This window comes from Pseudorca crassidens, chromosome 9, assembly GCF_039906515.1.
Source record: "Pseudorca crassidens isolate mPseCra1 chromosome 9, mPseCra1.hap1, whole genome shotgun sequence".
Taxonomy (NCBI): domain Eukaryota; kingdom Metazoa; phylum Chordata; class Mammalia; order Artiodactyla; family Delphinidae; genus Pseudorca; species Pseudorca crassidens.
This window is the reverse complement of record NC_090304.1, coordinates 25,549,910-25,571,036: the sequence shown is the minus strand read 5'-3', so window position 1 is coordinate 25,571,036 and position 21,127 is coordinate 25,549,910. Positions and strand designations below refer to the sequence as shown.

The window sequence follows — 21,127 nt, the reverse complement described above, 5'->3', positions numbered from 1 at the left end:
TGCTTGCCGAAATGTGGATTTAGGGTATTTTTGGCTTACTGGTCTTTAAAAATTTTCAAAGAAGCTGTGATAACCTGAGGGCATTACTCTTCTAAATGAAAAGAAGGTTCATATTTTTGAAAACAGAATTATTTAAAGAAAACAAGTTATTTTATAAAATACAGATAATTTATAAAAATTTTAATAGATATGAACACCTTCAATAAATAATGACCATAAAAGCGATTCAGTCTTTGGGACAGAGAAGGTATTAAGTGAAAGGTAGAACTGTTTTTGCAATACCTTTAGCAACAGTTTTCCAAAGAAGTAAGGTGTCTGTGGAAATTGCCATCTGTTGTTAGCTCACAGGCACACACTAATTAATGTGGGGTTTTTTTTTCACTTCTAACAGTTTTTTCTTCCTGCATCCAGTTGATTGCTACCTAGAGCTTAAATGGAAGCTTAAATAGCTAGTCTAAATGATTTGTAAACATGTTTTTCTGTCGATTTGTTGAATAAGAGGTTAAAATGTGTGCACCATTACAATAGCAGTTGGTAAGCCCTTATTGGAATAATTGTAAATTCCTTTACATATAATCAAAAATGGCTTCTGACTAGGAAGCTTTGATTAAACTTGGCTGTGCTCTCTTGTAGACGCTCTTATCTTTCTTGCTGCCTGGTCACACTAGACTGAGAAACCAGATAACAGAAGTCTTGGATCTGGATCTGATAAAGCAGGAGGCAGAGAATGGGGCCTTGGACATTTCCAAGCTGGCAGAATTCATTATTGGCATGATGGGGACACTGTGCGCACCTGTTCGAGATGAGGAAGTGAAGAAACTAAAGGACATTAAGGAAATAGTGCCCCTTTTCAGGTATGGGCACTGTGTTAATCACCTTCAGGGCACCTAAAATACAGAGCCTGTTTTCAGAGTTAGACTTCCTCAAGTGTAGGTATTCATGCATTTAAAAAAAAAAAATTAAAAAGCAAATATTTTGCTGTGCTCACTTCGGCAGCACATACACTAAAATTGTAACCGTGCAGAGATTAGCGTGGCCCCTGTGCAAGGATGACTCGCAAGTTCGTGAAACGTTCTGTATTTTTTAAAAATAGTGATTATAATAAGAAAAGGAGGGAGGGATGGAATGAAGGGAGGGAAGAGAAAGGGAAGGCTGAAAGGAAGGAAGGAAGGAAGGGGAAAAAGACAGTGAACTTGAGACTCTGGGTGAGGTTATAGTCTGTATATTCTTTAACTGGTTGAAGGCAGGTCAAGGTAAAGACTGATAATTAGCATATGTTTTAAAAATGTTAAAATTCAAATCTGTTTTTTACTAAAATCAATATAAATCCAATGAAACAAAAAGGCATGAGATATTTTTTAAAAAGCAAACATTTTATAAACTATAGAAAAGGAGAAAGAAGGAAAAATTTCACCCGTAATTTTACCACACAAAGGCACAATCACTACTGTCATATTGATATATAAATTTTTTTGTTTTTTTTTGCCTCAGCATTTTATTTTGAAAAATTACAAACCTACAGAAAAGTTGCAAAAACAATACAATCAACACTCATATAACCCTTACACAGATCCACCAGTTTTTAACATTTAGTTAGTTTGCTTTATCTTTTTATATATACACTGAGTATGTGCACATTGAGTATGTACGTATGTATGTATATTTTTTCCCCTGAACCTTCTGATGGTTAATGTCAGATATTATGACATTTCACCCTTAACTATTTCAGCAACTACTTCCTAAGAATGTGGATATTCTCCCACATAATCAAAATACAACCAGGACATTCAAGAAATTTAACATTAATATAATCCTATTAACTAACGTTTAGTCCATGTTAACTTCCTTTAGTCTTTTGAATGTTTATTTTTAAATGTATACAGTTGTGATCAAATTTATATAATTTATATGCTAATATGGGCAAAGGATTGACATGATGCTGCCTGAGAATTTGACTTTTGGTTAACTGCTTTACTGTTTTCCTGTAAACAGATGAAGGTGTTATGTATCAAAATACTACTAGGTAACATTACTTATGGGGAAAATGACCTCTAACTGGTAAATTGCATCTAGACAGAAAGAAATGATAATGAACTATAAATACTCGATGGCACATCATACTTGATACTTCCTCGAGTGGGGAAACTTTTATAACTGGGCATGCCCCCCATAGAGACCCTAGAAGTCATGCCGTGGAGTTATTACGAGCTTTTAAGTCAGGGTGCTCCCACATCTCTGAGCTGTCTGTTCATGACTGATATTGTAACTCTTCTTGAAGAGGAGTGCTTGGTGCCACCCTGTTGGCAAGCTGTGTGAATAGATGGTGCCAAACCTGTGGCTTATTGTCCTGTGAGTCTGACTGTTCAGCTGAACCAAAGAAGACCTCCCGGTGGGCACTGCAAGCCTGACTTTTTGTTAACATTACACCCTAATTATTTCACTTATTTTTTCATTGAAAGTATCATTGAGATAATTATATATTCACATGGAGTTGTAAGAAATAATACAGTACACTTTATCCAGCTTCTCCCAGTGGTGACATCGCAAAACTTTCAGAACCAGGGTGTTGACACTGATACAGTCCACTGATCTCATTTAGATTTCCTGTATACACATGTATATGTTTATTTATAGTAACTTTTATACAATTTTATCACCTAAGTTGGAATATCCACCACCACACTCAAGATACTGAACAGTCCCAACACCACAAGGATCTCTTGCATTGCCCTTTTATAACCAACTTACATTACGTTACTTTTTTAAACTCTCCATAAGCTTTTTCAGTGGCTGCAATGTATTCATTCACATAGATATGATTAATTGTTTCTCTGTTAAGATGGACAATTAGATTATGTATAGTTATTTAGTATTTAACCCTGCAGTGAACATCTCTGCACAAAATTTTTTCTTTATTTTAGGTTATTTCCTAAAGATAGGTTCTTAAAATGGGATTACTGTGTCAGAGGATGTGAACAGTTTTAAGATTCATTGCATGGTACCAAGTTGCTTTCCAAAAGTTTTATAAGTAAAAAAAGTTTAATCTCTAGCCTTCTTGATATCATTATGCTGTCAATATTCATTACATAGAAAAATGCCCTTCACTGTCAGGTTCCCTCTCTCCTATTAACTAACGTTTAATAGGAGAGAGCATGTTGAAAAGACTGCCTAAATATAGTTATTGATTTGTTCATTCATTCAACAAGCTCTTACTGAGCACCTCTTATGTGCTAGGCACGGTGCTAGACATTAGAAATAATATAGTCGGTAAGAGTTCAAAATCAGCTAAGTTAAATGAGGAATTCCTTGGAAGAGAGTCCTCTGGGGAAATAGCTGGTAGCAAACTCAACCTAACTCAGATTCCTACTGGAAAGAGAAGGGACTGGGGAAACTGGTAACCTGGGAGTATACACCCTATCTGAAGGAGGCCACGGTGGCCGCTTAGTGCCAGCCGATTGTAGTTGTGATGGAGTTTGGGCCCGGGTTGCCAGATCTTTTGATTTTTCAAGAGAAGCTAGAAATCCTGGCTTTTAAGAACACTGTGAGCATAAAACATGACTGTGGGTTACTTCCAGTCAGTGGTCTGCCACTTGGCAGTCTCCAGTAGTCTCTGGTTTCCTGTAGGTGGATTTAGGGGACTGTTGGGAGTGCTCAAAGGAGAGGCAGAACACCCTCCAGAAAGTGGGCTGCCCGACGCATTTGGGAGAGGGACAGAGTGGCAGGGTGAGGGGCCCTGAGTTGTTCCTCAGACTGTGTATCCTTTCCCATACATAAACTCACATAAAAGGTGAGTTTATTCTGTCATATGATGTTCAGTCAGTCCCAAAGGGCATCAGGGGACTGGGAGGACATTTGATCCTGTTCTTAACCTGTGTAGGACCTAAACCTAAACCTGCACCTTGGGTTCTTATCCACCTTCTGCAAGTAGGTCACTTAGCAGCTCCTGACCTCTGGTAAGAGTGCTGCTGGTATGTGACAGGCGTGGTATGGAAGGCATCCTTGGCATTGCATCAGATCTGCCCATGGGTTACATTCAGAGTGTGAGCTAGCAGTTATGCCACGAGAGCTAGAGCATAAAACCTGCCGTGAACATATTAACCTGTGTGAGCATGGAGACCAGGTGGTGAACTCTCTGCTCTTAACCTCAGGTCTGGGGCCGTCCTTCCTCTGCAGCCAAGAGGGCTGACCCAGAGCCAAAGAAAGAGCTCTGGGCCTGACAGGCAGTGGGGGAAGTGACGTTTGCCTAGGGGCAAGGGTGGGGACAGAGAGCAACTTAAAAATTTGCAGTCCTTTCTTCTAAATTTGTTTTTTTAAATCTGCGTTCTCATGGCTTCTCCAAATTTTCTTGCCACCCTTTCTGAGATGAAAAAACTGTCTCAAATCAGCTCACTTCATTTTTTTTTTACAGCAGTGTTTACTTTACAAGCGCCCAGTGATAAATCCTTTTATCTCTTTCAGGGCAATTTTTTCCGTGTTGGACCTAATGAAAGTGGATATGGCAAACTTTGCTGTCAGTAGCATTAGGCCACATCTCATGCAGCAGTCAGTTGAATATGAAAGGAAGCAGTTTCAAGAGTTTTTGGAGAAGCATCCAAGTATGTTTAATGTTTTGTGGTGCCTGTTCGTTGTCTGTGCTTTTTCATTTTAGTGGCTGTAGCTTGCCGCATAATGATATTTTCAAAACAACATGAGAATTTAGTATGAGAATGAAACTGTGCACCTCAGATTGGGGCTTGAACCCACGTGCTGGGACTCAAACCCAGCCAAAACCCACGGTCTTCCAACTGAGATCACACACTTGGTTTCAGGACTTAATGAAGCTCAGGTTCGTGATATCTCATCGAAGAAAGAATTCAGTGAGAGACAAAGTGATGGGTAAGAAGTGGATTTATTTAGAGAGAAACACACTCCACAGACAGAGTGTGGGCCGTCTCAGAAGGTGAGAAAGGCACCAGGCTATGGGGTTGTCAGTTTTTATAGAGGTGGGTAATTTATAGGCTAATGAGTGGGAGGAGTATTCCTGCTATTTCAGGAAGGGGCGGTGATTTCCAGGAATTGGGCCACCGCCCACTTTTTGATCCTTATGGTGGGCCTGGGAACTGTCATGGCGCCTGTGGGTGTATCATTTCGCTTGCTGATGTGTTACAGTGAGCCTATACTGAGGCTCCAGGTCTAGTGGAAGTTGACTTGTCCGCCATCTTGGACCCATTTGGTTCTAATCAGTTTATGTCATGCCCTTGGGCTATATCATTCTTTCAAAGGTTGTGCCCTGCCCCCTTCCCTCCCGTTTCAGGAGTAGTCTAATTTGAAGACCGAAAAGGACAAGATGTTAGGCCCTGAAAACTTAGTTGACAAGCAAGAAAACTGTAAGTAGGAGAGGAGAACAGAAATTTAAAAAAACAAAGAAGCCCTAAATTAAATGGGTTTTTATGAAAACACCAGTTTGAGGTGAATTGTATACTTGGCCTTGGTTTTAAGAACATGACGAACTTCTTAGGACTATTTAGCTCACTTTTCTACTCTCTATGAGGTACGTCAAGAAATTTCACTTTGCTTCTCTTCCATATGCATAAATCTCTCTATGAGGTACGTCAAAAAATTTCACTTTGCTTCTCTTCCATATGCATAAATCTCTCTATGAGGTACGTCAAGAAATTTCACTTTGCTTCTCTTCCATATGCATAAATCTCTCTATGAGGTACGTCAAGAAATTTCACTTTGCTTCTCTTCCATATGCATAAATCTCTCTATGAGGTACGTCAAGAAATTTCACTTTGCTTCTCTTCTATATGCATAAATCTGGTTTTGTACCCAGAAAAAGTCTCATTTTTATGAACCACTCAGATGACTGCAGGAAACAGATGAATTAAAATCCAAACTACGTTTCATTTCTAGGGCGCTGTTTCGGTCTCTGCACTGGCAGCTGATGCTCTAAGTGAACTGCAGTCTTCAGTTCCAATTTATTACGAGTTCCGTTTAGCCTCTAAGTTTGCGGGTCACAAGATGAAAATGGCAGTCTCTGGATAGATTGTGTTGCCTGACCAGGATCAGGTCAACAGTTGCTCATCCAGCTCCAGGCAGAGAAGTTGGAACTGGTCCTGAGGGCCAGGAGGAGTCAAGAAAGGGCAGAGTTGAAGGAGCAGTCCTAGAAGATTGGTTAGTGTTTACTGTGTACTAGGCTTGTGCCAAGGGTGTACGTGTGTTGCCATAGGTGACCTCACAGTAAGCCTACGAGGTTGGCAGTATTTTTTAAACCAATTTTACAGATGTGGTAATAGATTTTGAGAGGTTTTTTTTTAAATTTTGGCTGTGCCAGGCAGCATGCGGGATCTTAGTTCCCTGACCAGGGATCGAACCTGTGCCCCCTGCATTGGGAGCTCAGAGTCTTAACCACTGGACTGCCAGGGAAGTCCCCAGATTTTGAGAGCTTTTTGATCAGAATTGATGACCACACAGCTCCCTTTCTCAACCGGTATTTTACTGCCCCTCAGGAGAAACCAGGGTTGCAGTTTACAGGCTGAAGAGCCTTTGTATGAGGGCCGGGTGCGGACAGCCGGGGCCCAGGCGCTGAGCCGGTCCAAGTCTAGTGCTTATCACTCACAGCATGAAAGCCGAGGTTTTCCAGAGCTGGTTGCCTACAGAATGCTGTCTGCAGAGGCGAAAGGGAGAGCGAAGCTCGGAACCAAGAGCTCGGTGTGATCAGCATGTGGGCAGAACCAGAGGAGTGTCCTGCTGCAGCAGTGAAGAGTGGACGCCACCCATGCCCTCGGCTGCCCATTTTGTTTTAAGGTGGCCTCCACTGACCGGGCTGCAACCTGTTCCAGGTCCTGTCAGAGGGGTGTTTGCTCATACAATGTGGACAAAAACCTCATCTTCTCTCTTCTGTCCCTCAGAGTCCCTGGTGCATTATTCAGCTTAGAAAAGTAGGGGAAACATGCTGGCGGATGAAAAACAACTGAGATTCCCCCGACCCCCCCCCCCCGCGCAGTGCTCCAAACACTGCACAGTGTGTGTCAAATACGTGACAGAACTTACCCCCCACCCCTACCCCAGCAAGGCTGAAAGTAAACCAGATTGATACAAGACTAAGATCTAGACAAGGACAAGCCTCATCTTCAGTGTGGAGGATACTTTACACTGGGAAACTCTAGTCAGTGTCTCGTCCCATCTGTCTCTGGGCAAGAATTTTTGCATCTCACTGAGCTGGAGCTATCAGAGCTTCCAGCCACGTATCATGCAGGAGTGGCCAGGGTGGGAGAGAAGAGAGTGGAGGTCTTTTGAACATCCAAGGTGGCATTTATATCCACTGTCGTGCTTAGTCCTCACAGCAGCCTGTGGGGTGGTGGTGGACATTTCTTTGTATTAAGAATCTTGATAGTCAGACAATGACGTATCTAAGAACACTCAGCTGGTAACTGGCAATCTTGTGATGTGAACTGAGTTCTATTTGATTCCAAAGTCCGTACTTTATACTTTTACCACAATTCCAGGATGATCTTCCCTAAAGCAATTCTGGGACGCATCCGTCCAGAGCGTTCCAGTAATGTTCGAAGCCTTGCTTTTCACAGATTCCCTGGACTTTGTCACCCAGTGGCTGGAAGAAGCCGCAGATGACCTTATGAATCAGAAGTATAGAAATGCCCTGCCGGCTGTGGGAGAGGCCTCTGGCTCTGGGGACAGTCCCGGGCCAGATCCTGTTGCTGTCCAGAACTATGCGTACCTGAAGCTTCTGAAGTGGGACCACCTCCACAGACCTTTCCCTGAAGTAGGTGCTGACTGCTCATTTCTTTTTCGTGCTGCTGAACTTTAAAAAAAAAAAATGGTTACAATTCACATACCAGAAAAATCTCCCTTATAAGTTGTATAATTCACTGGTTTTTAGTACATTCACAGAGTTACACTTCCATTACCACTGTTTAATTTCAGAACATTTCCGTCACCCAGAAAGAAGCCCTGTACCCATTAGCAGTCACAACCCTCCCCCCACCCCCTGGCAACCATTAATCTTCTTTAGGTCTCTATGGATCTGGCCTATTCTGGACTTTTCGTTTAAACGGAATCAGGCAATGTTGGCCATTTGTGTCTGGCTTCTTAGCATAAAGTCCATCCGTGTTGTAGCATAAATCAGTACTTCATTCTTTTTAAGTTTTTTTTATTGTGTTAAAATATACACAACATAAAGTGTATCATTTTTAAGTGTACAGTTTAGTGGCACTAAGTACGTTCACATGACTTTGCAGCCATCACAGCCACCCATTCATGGAACACATTGGAACCCAGAACCCTTTAAACACTAACTCCTCACTCCTCCCTCCCCCGGTTCCTCTGTGTTCTTGAATCTGACTACTTTAGCTACCTCATATGAGTGAAATCACACAGTATTTGTCTTTTTGTGACTTGCTTATTTCACTTAGTATAATATCTTCGAGGTTCATCCACGATGTTGTTTGTGGCAGCATTTCTTTTCAAGGCTGAAAAATATTCCATTGTATGGCTATACCCCATTTTGCTTTATTCATTTATCAGTTGATGGACAACTGATGGGCAACTTTTGGGCTATTGTGAATTGTGCTGCTCTGAATATTTGTGTACAAGTTTTTGTGTGGCCATGTGTTCTCAGTTCTCTTGAGTATGTACCTAGGATTAGAATTGCTGGGTCACGTGGTGACTCTTAAGTTTAACATTCTGAGGAACTGCCAGACTATTTTCCAAAGCGCCTGCCTCATTTTACAGTCCCACAAGCAGTGTATGGGGCTTCTAATTTGTGCTGCTGAGCTTCTGTCCTGTTTTTACTCATCTTGATGAAAACCCTAACAGTGACGGTGCTTTTCAGTTTTATCTAAAGAAACTTCTTCCCCTTCCATGCAGAGCAATATATATTTTTTAAAATTTATTTATTTATTTTTGGCTGCATTGTGTCTTTGTTGCTGTGCATGGGCTTTCTCTAGCTGTGGCTTGTGGGCTGTAGGCACGCGGGCTTCAGTAGTTGTGGTGCACAGGCTTCGTTGCTCCGCAGCATGTGGGATCTTCCCAGACCAGGGCTTGAACCCGTGTCCCCTGCATTGGCAGGCGGATTCCTATCCACTGCGCCACCAGGGAAGCCTAGAGCAATATTTTTTTTCTTTGTATGTTTTTCACAGTAAGTGCTTCTAACTGCAGGAGTCCTTTAAAGACATGACTAACAGGGGATTCCCCCAGCAAATAGCTGGTTTGGCGTCTAGACTCCCCCTCTTTTTTGAGGGCACTCACGCTTCTTATCTCTAGTCTCATATCCTGCTACTTCTCGAAGTTTCTTTCTCGGTTCCTTATTTTTCTTTTTAAGATGTTGTGAGCCTAAGGTTTCACCTCTTGCCTCTGAGTTCCCTGTTTTGTGCCAGAGCAGCCTCTCAAGGGGATATTGAAGTGGGGGTGGGGAGCTTCCTTCCTGCAGAGTGCCATGCTCTCTGCTCTCTCCTGCAGACATTTCTCTGCAAAGATAGCCGTGGGGAAAATGGTGTTTTCACTGGGGACAGATGTCTACTCTCAGAATTGATCCTTGGAAATCCTTTGCATCCTAAACCCAAGTACGGCATACTGCTAGGAGGCTGCAAAGCAAGGGTGCTGCCCTGTAACAAAGTGAAGTCAAAAAAGAGACTGGTGAAGCCTCTCTGTTTAACCATAGAGGAGTCTCAGCCTCCAAAGGTGGTTTTTACTTCTTAGGGAGAATTCTGGGCTAAGACTCCACGTCGTTAATGTCTCGATTTGGTGTGTCAGTTTCTTATAGCAAGACTGGGCCTTAATATTTGATTCATCTGTAAAAACTCAGATCAGAAGCCATATCTCCTCAGCCTTTCCACTTCCCTTTACCTCACCCCACACAGAAGACTTTGGCCTGGCAGCGCCCAGGCCTGTCAATAACACGGGGACGCCGTCATGGAAATTCACTCACTGACTACTTTCCAGGTATTATCTGTCATTCCTACTTTTTCTACTTATCGTTCATTTTTCTCTTTCTTTATTCACTTCCCAGTTCTTGAGAGCCTCCTTTGTGCTGGATACTGAGGGGGATACTGAGGTGAATAAGTGTATTTCTCCCCTCCTTCCCTCCTGTGCCCTGGATAGGGTGGTTGGTTGTCTGGTTTACCCAGGACTGGGAATGGGTGTGGGGAGGGGAAGTGTTCACAGGACCTGGGAGTTTCAGTTTTAAACCAGGCCACTCCTGGAAAAACTGGGATGAGTTGGCCCCCTGTGTACCTCATTACTCTTTCCCATCTAATGATGTAATTCCTATTTATTGAGTGCTGGCTGTGCCAGCCACTTTATTATTATCTTTCTTTTTTTAATACATTTATTTATTTATTTTTGGCTGTGTTGGGTCTTCACTGCTGTGCGTGCGCTTTCTCTAGTTGCGGCGAGCAGGGGCTACTCTTCATTGTGGTGCACGGGCTTCTCACTGCAGTGGCTTCTCTTGTTGCGGAGCACGGGCTCTAGGCACGCGGGCTTCGGTAGATGCCACACGTGGGCTCAGTAGTTGTGGCTTGTGGGCTCTAGAGCACAGGCTCAGTAGTTGTGGCTCATGGGCTTAGTTGCTCCGCGGCCTGTGGGATCTTCCTGGACCAGGGATCGGACCCGTGTCTCCAGCATTGGCAGGCAGATCCTCAACCACTGCGCCACCAGGGAAGTCCCAGCCACTTTATATACATGGTCTTTTTTCATCTTTCTTTCTTTCTTTTTAATTTTTATTGGAATATAATTGATTTGCAGTGTTGTGTTACTTTCTGCTGTACAGCAAAGTGAATCAGTTATACATATACATATATCCACTCTTTTTTAGATTCTTTTCCCATCTAGGTCATTACAGAGTATTGAGTAGCATTCCTTGTGCTATACAGTAGGTCCTTAATAGTTATCTATTTTATATATAGTAGAGTGTATGTTGTCAATCCCAGTCTCCCATCTTATCCCTCTCCCCTTTTTTCGTCTTTAAAACAGCACTGTGAAGGAGGAATCCCCATTTTGCCTAGGGCTCAGAGTTGAAGAAACCTGCATGAGGTTGTGCTGCTATTAAATGATGAAGTCTGGATTTACACCCAGTCTGGCTTATGTTGTACTGCAGCCTTCCTAAGGGAGAGGGGCGCTGCGGTGGAAGAATTCACACCTGCCTCCCTTATGGCCGGCTCTGAAAGGACTAGAAAATCCTCAGGGGAACTTCAGAGGCCTCTGTATGGGCTGCGGCCCCACTGCCCTCTGCCGGTGACAGCCCAGACCTGCAGCTCAGGATGATTTCTGTTTTATTCATTGCAGACAGTTTTGATGGACCATTCTCGCTTCCAAGAGTTCCAGCTCCAGCTGGAGCAGTTGACCGTCCTGGGGGCCGTGTTGCTGGTCACGTTCAGCATGGCAGCCCCAGGAATTTCCAGCCGGGCCGACTTTGCTGAGAAACTCAAGATGATTGTGAAGATTCTGCTCACAGATATGCATCTGCCGTAAGTGACGGAGAGCTCTGGCGACCAGGGCCTTCAACAGATGGTGGGAGGCAGCGGGTGGCGGGGAGCAGACTGGAGCGGGGGTCTGCAGTGTAAGGCAGAATTGGGGCCACTCGCCAGAGACTGAGGAAACCTGGCACTCCAGCGTTCTTCACCCCGCAGGATTTACTCAGGGTCACACGGTCAAAGTTAGAGTCCACTCCAGGGCTGATTAGCAAGGCTCTAGGACAGTGGCTTTCAAATGTTTGTGACCAGGACGCATAGTAAGAAATTCATCTTCCGTGGTGACAGTGCATACTTGGACACACATGTAACTGCAATAAAAACTTCACAAAGTGAAACTTACCCAACTGTGCTTAATACTTCCTGATATTTCTATTCTATTCTTGTCCCATTAAAAAGAAAAAAAATACTGGTTGCTACCCAGTGAATTGCTTTCATAATCAACTAATAGTTTGGTCAACACAGTCCTAGGGAAAGGTCAAATAAGAAACAAGCTGCATTCCTCCAGAGTGTGTGAATGTGACTAAAGTTTTCCGCCCTTTGCGGAAAACACTCCTCATAGACATTTTGTGCTGAGTGTAAATGGATTATCTATCAACCAGCACCAGTCCACACTTGTGTGAGGGCAACTGCTTCTGCAGTGAAATCAGATTAGGTGATTTATGTGGTTTCCAGCATATAGAATATTTTTGAATGTTTCTAAGTTAACCTGTATCTGACAAGGTCCACCTCAGAGGATTCTTCAAGTGGCATGTCCCCAAACCTTCTCCTCCTCCTTACAAAGTGGAGGAATTGGCTGCTGAGTTTGCACACAGCTTGCATGTGTTCAGTGCGATGAGGGGCGTGTCCACGAGTTGTGACCTGAGGCTCAACAGTCTTGACTCAGGCCTGCAGGGTGTTTGCTGAGGCGAGGCCTGGCCTGAGGCCCTTGCACAGGTGTAGCCCTGGGCTGTCACCTAGGTCCCCCTCCAGTAAAACTGCTCTGTCAAAGCTACTGAGGAGGAGGGCCTGTCCGTGCTTCCTTGGGAGGCCGGCGCTGCCTTGTCCGCCCTGGCCCCAGCAGCAAGTCCTGGGGCTCTCACATTTGCTCACACTCATTCTACTGTACACAGCCTCTAGATCCAGGACAAAGGCAATTGCCTTCTCAGACAACACCCACCAGCACAAGGGCTCTCCACAGAGACTCCAGGGGAGCACAGGAGCCCCAGGAAATCGAAGTGTGAATTTTAACTTTTAGATTTCAGTTTTATTTGTTCTTTGAAAGTCGTTAATACGCTGTGTTTCAAAAGCCTAAAGGGACAAAGTGGTATCCAATGAAAAGTTTCTCTCCCACTCCGTCCCGCGGCTGCCACATTTCTGGTTTCTGGTGTGTTGCTCCAGAGGTGTCCAAGGTAGTCCTAAGTCAGTTCCAGGGTTATTTCACCACACAGATGCTAGCAAGAAGTTAGCTTTTAGATTGTTAGACCAGGCATAACCTGAGCCCTCCCCGTGCCACTGTTCTTTCTGGCAGAGAGAGACGGGTAGAGAGACAAAGTCCCCTGAGTTGGATGGACGCAGTCTGAGGGGCTCGGGGCAGGGAAGAGGCACAGTTTTCCCTTTGAACCCATCAGTCTGTGAATTGGTCGCTGTGACTCTCCCCAAATGGGGGCTGGGCGGGGCTGGGGGTGGGATGTGCACTTCGTTGATGGGCCCTTTCTTCACTGGCTTCTCCTTCCCTTCTCTGCTCAAGCTCCTTCCATCTGGAGGATGCCCTGACTACCGTTGGGGAGAAAGTCTGCCTGGAGGTGAGCAGCTGCCTTTCCCTGTGCGGATTCAGCCCCCTCACCACGGACAAGGAGGCCGTGCTCAAGGGCCAGATCCAGGCCATGGCCAGTCCTGACAACCCCATCCGCAGGATCGTGGGTACGTTTGGGCGAAGGCGGGACCAGGGATATGCCTGCGATGGGCTGGCAGACAGGCCCCTCTGCGGGCATCTAGAAGGGTTTGATGGATTACGCGTGCCAATGAGTGAAGAGAGAGTGATTATTCACCGTAGTGCAATTAGGGCGACCCGAAGCTTTGGCCAAGTGACTAGGCAGCCATCACTGTCCTGAGGGCTCTGGCTTTGGAATCACCGGTCTTGGTTCAGAACCCTGCTCCATCTAGCACTGTGAGGTGGTGGGAAACAATATACTGGTGTCTGCCCCTGGCCCCTGGCACAGAGCTCCTGAAACTCTGGTAGTTTCCTCAGTGATAAGAGCGCTAGGAGCATCTTTTGTTCTAGTGTTTGGTCTCTGACCTTGGCTCCTGACCCGGAGCTCCTACCTCCTTTGGAATTTCCTGGGTGCTGGGAGTGTCTTGTGTTCTGAGTAGGTGACTCTTGATGGGCTCCTGGGTGGGGGCCGGTCACCCGAAAGACCAAGCCATGATTAGAAGCTTGGAACTTTCAGCCCCGCCCTCCATCCTCCAGAGAGAGGAGAGGGGCTAGAAATGCCTACGTGATGAAACCTTCACAGAAGTCCCAAAAGTACAAGGTTTGGAGAGCTTCTGGGTTGCTGAACACATCCGTGTAGTGGACGGGTGGTGCACCCCAGCTCCGCGGGAACAGAAGCTCTTGCCCTCGGGACTCTCCCCGACCTCACCCTATGTATGGCTTCTTCCGACTCTTCATTTGTATCCTTTATCAGATCCTTTATTATATAATAAACTGGTAAACCTAAGTAAGTGTTTCCCTGAGTTCTGTGAGCTATTCTAGCAAATCATCAAAATCCAAGGGAGAGGACGTCACGGCAACCTCTGATTTGTAGCCAAGTCAGAAGTTGTGGATGACCTGCGGGCCGCCTCCTTGTGATCGGCTTCTGAAGTCGGGGGCAGTCTTGTGGACCTGAGCCCTTAACTTGTGGGATCTGAGGCTGTCTGCGCGTAGTGTCAGAACTGAGTAAAGTTGTAGGATGCCCAGCTGGGGTCACAGAGAACTGCTTGGCGTGGGGACGCTTCTTCCCCGGATCTGGAGTCAGAAGCGTTTTGAATGTGGTAGTGGCACGAGGGTAAGGGAAAAGTATAGCTGTAGTACAAGGCTAGGACGGGTTTTCTTTACAAGCACTTACTGTGTAGCCTGAGCAAGTGACGTGATACTTGAGTTTCATCATCTCTAAAAGGGGGTAATACCAGCACCTGCAGGGTTGCTGAGAGGACTGCAGGTGGTAAGATATGTAAGGTGCTTACTGCAGAACCTGGCAGCATAGGGAGGACTCACTAACGAGTCGCAGTTATTAAAAATATTACTCCGGACTTCCCTGGCGGTCCAGTGGTTAAAACTCTGCACTTCCAGTGCAGGGGGCATATATATATATATATATTACTCTGCTATGTGAGCTGTGACTTTCCATCATCACTGGTTGATTCTGTTCACTACATCTAATATTTAATTTTTACATCTAATATTTAATTTTTAAAATTATTGTCATTTAATTGTAAAGTCCTTCCTTAACTTCTTTACGAACTCAGATAGATGTTCATCTTATAAATAATGAAAAGTTAGCAGGCTTCAGGCAAAAGCAGAATGATCTGTGGTTATCAGATTCTAGGCTGGAGTAGAGGCTGAACCAGTGACGTGGGTGTGCTTCTAATACCATGACTTTTTAAAATTTCATCCCAGGCCCGCATTAGTCACAGTTTCATCTGCAGGTCCCTCAGGAGGAGCCTCCTGATGCTGCAGGGCCCTCGGACTGTCGAGATCATTGTTGTCAACTGGGGTGGGGATGCGGGGAAGTGCTGTGAAGAGACCACTGGCTACTAAGCTGCTGCCTTAGTCCTGTCATGTAGGTTGTTTAGTCACAGCCAGTTAAGTGTGTTACTGGACTCCAAAGGATGTAAGTCAGTTGCACCTGAGAAGGTTCCCTAGGGCATGAGCTGGGTGTGAAGTTTGAAAACGCTCATTTAATATAAATGCCGCTATTGCTTTTGTAATGAAATCTGCAAGGTGCGGCTTTGCACACACACTTTTTTGGCAGCTGAGGGTGCAAAAATATCATAGAAGGGGATGGGCTAAAGAAGCATCCAACTAAATGATTCCTCAGAGTAGGACAAGTGGCCCACAGCTCCATGGCCTTCATTGCAGGCTTTGGAGAAGGAGGCTTAGGCTTCTTTCATGTGGGCTTATGGGAAAATCTAGATCACAAGCCAATAGTGCTGGAGTCTTCTTTTTTTAAAATAAATGTATTTATTTATTTATTTTTGGCTGTGTTGGGTCTTCGTTGTTGCGCACGGGCTTTCTCTAGTTGCGGCGAGTGGGGGCTACTCTTCGTTGTGGTGCGTGGGCTTCTCCTTGTGGTGGCTTCTCTTGTTGGGGAGCACGGGCTCTAGGCGCGCGGGCTTCAGTAGTTGTGGCTCGCGGGCTTAGTTGCTCCGTGGCATGTGGGATCTTCCCGGACCAGGGCTCAAACCTGTAACCCCTGCATTGGCAGGCGGATTCTTAACCACTGTGCCACCAGGGAAGTCCCTTTCTCTTCTCTTTTGAACTTGCATTTCCTGCTTTATTTTTCCTCCCACTTTTTATATGATCTTAAACAATGGCTAACATTGGTCTCAGTGTGCCTTGCTCTTCTGAGAGCGGAACTTGGCAGCACCCTAATCTCCCCTTAATCGTTCATACATTTATCCTTGCTTTCCAAGTGTATTTTGGGCTTTGCCTGGTGTCCAGGCCTCATGGCAGGCACTGTGCTGGGTGTTGGGGAGAGAATGATGAACAGGATGAGCATGGTCCCACCCCGTGGAGCGGACCAGCTTTGGGGTGGGCGGGGGTACAGTACAAATGGGATGAATGTTCAGAAGTGGGAGGTGCCTCCGGATGGTCAGGGAAGACTTTCCCGAAAAGGTAATGTTTAAGCTGAAAACTGAAGCGTAAATAGAAACTTGTAAAGTCACCCTGACCAAGAAGCAAACAACTGCTTTCTTTTCTGTCGCAGATTCCCGAATCCTGACCTTCTTAGAAACCTACCTTGTCTCCAGTCATCAGAAGCCATTGCCCACAGCCCCAGGGGGATTAGGTCCAGTTCAAACAGAGCTGGAGGAAGTTGCCATTAACTTCGTGCGCCTGGTCAACTATAACAAGATGGTCTTCAGTCCCTACTATGATGCGATCCTCAGTAAGATCCTTGTCAGACCCTAACGCTTGTGCTCCCTGCAGCAGCAGTGTTACCCACTTGACCTGTTCTCAGCTGTAGTGTTGCTTTGGAAAATGGCTGCTTAGTACCTTTCTATTTAACAGCACTGATGCCAAAAGGAAGAGTATTGTGTATCACTGTTGAAAAGGCTTGTTTTGAGGGTTTGTGTTTATGAGTGCAAGTTTACAAATCAGAGAAGCTTTTCGTTATCGTGAGTTTTGTAGGTAGCACTCAGCTTTTGACGGGTGGACTGCCGTGTGTCTCCACCCACACCCTATCATGATCGTAGCTGCCTCGTCTCTCCCAGGAGCCTGGGACCTCTTCTGCCATCTGGCTCGCTTTTCTTTCAGACACCCAAGAGTATCTGACAGCCACCCCAGAGTGAACAGAACCAGGCCTTGATGCGTTTAGACCCTTGCCCGTCTCTTGCCCAGCCCAGCCCTCCTTCCTCCAGGTATTTTGTGTTGGAAGGACTTTATATAGTCTTACTGCCTCCACACACCTCCCGCACCCACTATTTATTGCTTTCTCCCTGCCTGGGCTAGCTGGAGCCCCAGAACCCTTTTGTTCTAGAGGAGAGTTATTTGATTTTAAAAAGCTTACTTGTTTATACAAAATTACTTCTGAGCCTGGATGATAGCAGTTATGGGATCTAGAGAAAGGAAAATTCTGTGACTTTTATGCCTTGAAAGTCAAGGAGAAATTTTTTTTTTAATATATGTTAGTGTAATATATAGAAGAGGACAGATGTCTGAAGTTCTTACTGAAAAGTTCACTCTGATACAATACATAGATGTATTGATTGGATTCGAATTCCAGCATTGGATTTAAGTGTTTTCAGGTAAAATAGCGTCAGCTCACTTATTTCTTGGATAACGAAGTTATAGGAGATCCCTGGTTTTTGAGCAGTATTTATTGAGGAACTTCAGTGACCAGAATTCCTGACATATCCTGTGACTGAAAGGGTAGCTTGGCTCTCACAGGTGACCTGTTCTGTTAAAAAAAATAAAATGTGCGCATGTGCCTGTGTGTATTTTAGACAGGGACATTTTGTTAGAAACAGAGCCATGAAGTTGTTGGGCGATCTCCAGTTCCCAGAATCATGCAAGGAATCCCTTCATTCAAGCCGATGAGCGCTGGGGTGGAGCTGGGGACAGCGTTGGGGAAACATCCACCCTGTACACTGTCTAGTGATGCGAGGCTTCAGAGGAGTGAAGGTTATACTGGGAATGTGATTTCTCCAAGTATTTGCTTCTAATATTTTTACTTGCAGTCAGAAATGTATGCTGGGTTACGTGGTCAGAGGTCATATTAATAAAGTTTAGGCTGAAGGACAAATCCTCCAAGGTTTCACTGGAAGGGGATGAAAGCTCGGTAAGTAGAACTTTTAAAGAACAAAATCACATCTTTTGTAGCTTATTCAATGAGGTCACCTCTGGAATTGTTTCTGGAGATAAGGCTGCTGTGGAAGCTGTGCTCACTGGTTGTAGAGTATGAGGTTCCTGGGGGCAGCACTCTTGCTTGCCTCAGCCTCAGTGTTTGGGTCCCTCCCTCCGCAGCCAAGGATGCCGGAGAGGAGCGTTACCCTCACAGATGCAGGGTGGGTCACCAGCTCCTGCAGCCATTTTCCCTAAATCTCAAAGTTTCTTCATTTTGATTTCTTTTGTAAGAGTTAACTCTTAGGTGATTTTTTTCTTTCTTTTCCCTCATGGGTTCCTACATAGAGTGAAGTTTGAACACTTTGAAATCTTGATGCCTATATAACAGGGAGCTTCACAGACTCCTGTGGCCCCCACTACCTCAGTGTCCACTGGTGGAATTCTACAGAAGCCAGAATGAAGACGGCAGAGTTCAGAATCACAATATTCATATTGAATCATTTTGTTGCTGCTCTTTGAAGATAAGTGAGCTAGTTTTCTTCCTGGAATCTCATAGGATTATCACTAAGGGCCAGGAAAATTCATTTAGTTCATTTAGTCACTCAGGAAACATTTGCTAAGCGTCTACTTAGAACTCCCCCCTACAGCTCTCCCTCCAAGACAGAAATAGCTTTGGCGTATACATTATCCTTCAGAATTGAATTGGGTTATATACTGCATACTGATTGCATTTGATGTGGTTTCCTGCCTAACAGGTTTGTGGAAAACATGTCTTGTGGAAGTGCTGAGTTTATTGGGCACTAGTATTTCACTGCAGGTGGGTAGAACTGATTGCCTTGAGAGTTGGGTTGATATCAGCAGGTCAGGTAGATTTCTTTGATAGTCTCCTGAATGAATGAATGAATGAATGTCTAGAGCGGTGACTGCTGCCTTGTCAGCTCTCAACTGATTGGGTGGATTCTCACTCTACATATGTATATTTTTTAATCTTATTCTAAAGCAAGCTGTAAAATGTGATCGTTTATGTAGCCCTTTATAAATATACTTCAGGTCAGAGTTACACTGATATATCTTACTGATTAATGCAGTGGACAGGTGTGTAGGAATTTTTTTCTCTGTGAAGAGAAGTTATTAAAAAGTTTGACTCAATAGGCACATAATGTGCACATACTGGCTGACAATTCTGAATGGATTATTTAGCAGTTCTGTTTTTGTGGCTTATTTTACTTTCTCCAGAGTCTTAAGATACCTGGGAATAGAGCAGCCTACTTTCCTGGTGAATTTCAAAGGGAGGGAATAGGTGTTTGCTGTTTGATTTCCAGTGACATTTTGGCATGCCCTGATTTCTGTGTATAACATTTGTATTTCTTTTAATTTTGAGGCAGGGTGGTAGAGTGGAAAGACTGGGAGCTGTCAAGAAACCAGAGTTTTGATCCTATTTCTGTTACGTGATTAGCTCGAGCAAATCAGGACCCATTTCCAGTACCTATAAAATGAAAGGACTGGATTTAACCTTACAAGCCTTTCCAAGTCTGACATTCTGTAGTAAATCTGACTGGACTTAATAACTTAAGTAGACTGCAGTAGGATTGTGCAGAAAGTTCCTGATTTAGAGGAAGATCTGGGTTGAGTTTTTCCTCTGTTGCCTTCTTGCAAGGTTATGTGATGTTGGGCTAATCATTCTTCCTTGGGCTCTGTATTTTCACCCGTAAAATGAGCATACTCCTAACTCACACTTCCTGGGAGGATTAAATTTGATAATGGATATTAGAATGCTTTGTACATGCAAAAGGACTATGAATGACTTTATTAGCAACAAAGGAGAGCATATAACCCTGCCTGTAGGTGCATATCTGTTATCATGACAGATTCGACTGTTGGTGCCCAACCTCCCTTCAGTCAAGCACATTTTACAGGCCTGTAGGGAAGGTTTTCCTCCTGTCCTGTCCCAAGACTGTTATTTTCTTTTCTCATCTCTTCTGTGCTAGAGCTGCAATCTTACTTTTCGTATCTGCTGCCGTTCACTCCACCCCAGTGGTTTCTCCCCATTTCCACCTCTATATCATTTGAAGTAAATGAATGCATCAATGAACAAATGAGTGGATGACTGAATGGTAGTGGACGATGGGCTATGAAACTCATATTAAAAGGCACTATCTCATTGAAAACATAATCTAAATAAAGAATTACAGTGATGTTTGCAATTGTGTATTTATATTGGGTTTTATATTGTATACCTATTTTAATGGATTGCCTTTTTATTCACAGTATTCAAAGCAACTTCATGGGATGGGGGAGGGGAAAACCTTTAGGCCTAAAAGCCTCTATTAACCTATCAAATGTTCACTGACACTTTCAGAAAAAGCTAGAAGTGTCAGAAATCTGAACAGGCAGAATTTTACTTAAAACTGCCCCTAGTGTGGGTTTCTGTCATACGGTGTTGCCTTCTGAACTAATCTATAGGCCTGATTTGATGGAATGTCACTTAATTTAGTAATCAGATGTGTCTGGAGTTGGTAGCAATAGTCAGATTTCACCATTTTTGTGTTTGTTTTATCTGAACTAAGCATTGAGAACCTTTAAGTGCAACTTCTGACTTAAAAGCAACCTTAAAATCGAAGTAACACTTTTTTTTTCCTTTCTAATTCTTGCTGCCTCTGCTTTTTAAAGTACTGTCTGCTGTAAGCTCGAAGCAGAAATTTGGTCAGGGCTCAGACGGGGAAGAAAATTTAGTAAACTGAATTGGTGTTTTGGACTTTTATTCCCAGAGACTGGTAAGCTCACTTCTGTTGAATATTTAAGTTTTTACTTAGTAATGTGGTACCTGAGTTTTGTTACTTGGTATGAATTACCTTTCAAGACTTCTGAAATTTTTACTAAATGAAATATAACTTCACTTGCTGAACGTCACAGTCAAGTAAGAACTACCAACTTTAATGAAGTTTGCTTTGGGAACTGAAATGTAAAAACCAGAATTTATGAGAAGCCCGCTCACCGCAACGAAGAGTAGCCCCCCCCCGCTCGCCGCAACTAGAGAAAGCCCACGTGCAGCAACGAAGACCCAGCGCAGCCAAAAATAAATAAATAAATTTATTTTTTTAAAGAAAGCATATCCAATAGAGGATTATAAAATTAC

The 21,127-nt window shown here is 44.1% G+C and overlaps 1 protein-coding gene and 1 non-coding gene across 11 annotated transcripts in view; both read left to right on the top strand.

Moving 5' to 3' along the window:
• Positions 1-20,195, top strand: part of TCP11L1 (t-complex 11 like 1) — a 33,492-nt gene extending 13,297 nt beyond the window's left edge. For 7 of the 10 annotated variants that reach the window (XM_067749492.1, XM_067749486.1, XM_067749488.1 and 4 more), the window contains 7 exons: positions 634-854; positions 4,459-4,595; positions 7,569-7,765; positions 11,284-11,465; positions 13,198-13,370; positions 16,415-16,594; positions 17,886-20,195. In XM_067749492.1, the coding sequence (XP_067605593.1) occupies positions 634-854; positions 4,459-4,595; positions 7,569-7,765; positions 11,284-11,465; positions 13,198-13,370; positions 16,415-16,594; positions 17,886-18,109 (1,314 nt within the window). In that variant the 3' untranslated portion in view covers positions 18,110-20,195. Of the gene's footprint in view, positions 1-633; positions 855-4,458; positions 4,596-7,568; positions 7,766-11,283; positions 11,466-13,197; positions 13,371-16,414 lie in introns of all 10 variants that reach the window. The other 3 variants (XM_067749490.1, XR_010946090.1, XM_067749491.1) reach the window with 3 other exon arrangements.
• On the top strand, positions 981-1,084 carry LOC137231403 (U6 spliceosomal RNA). Its single transcript, XR_010946524.1, has one exon. It is a non-coding gene; the product is annotated as a U6 spliceosomal RNA (small nuclear RNA).
• Positions 20,196-21,127: the final 932 nt, after the last annotated feature.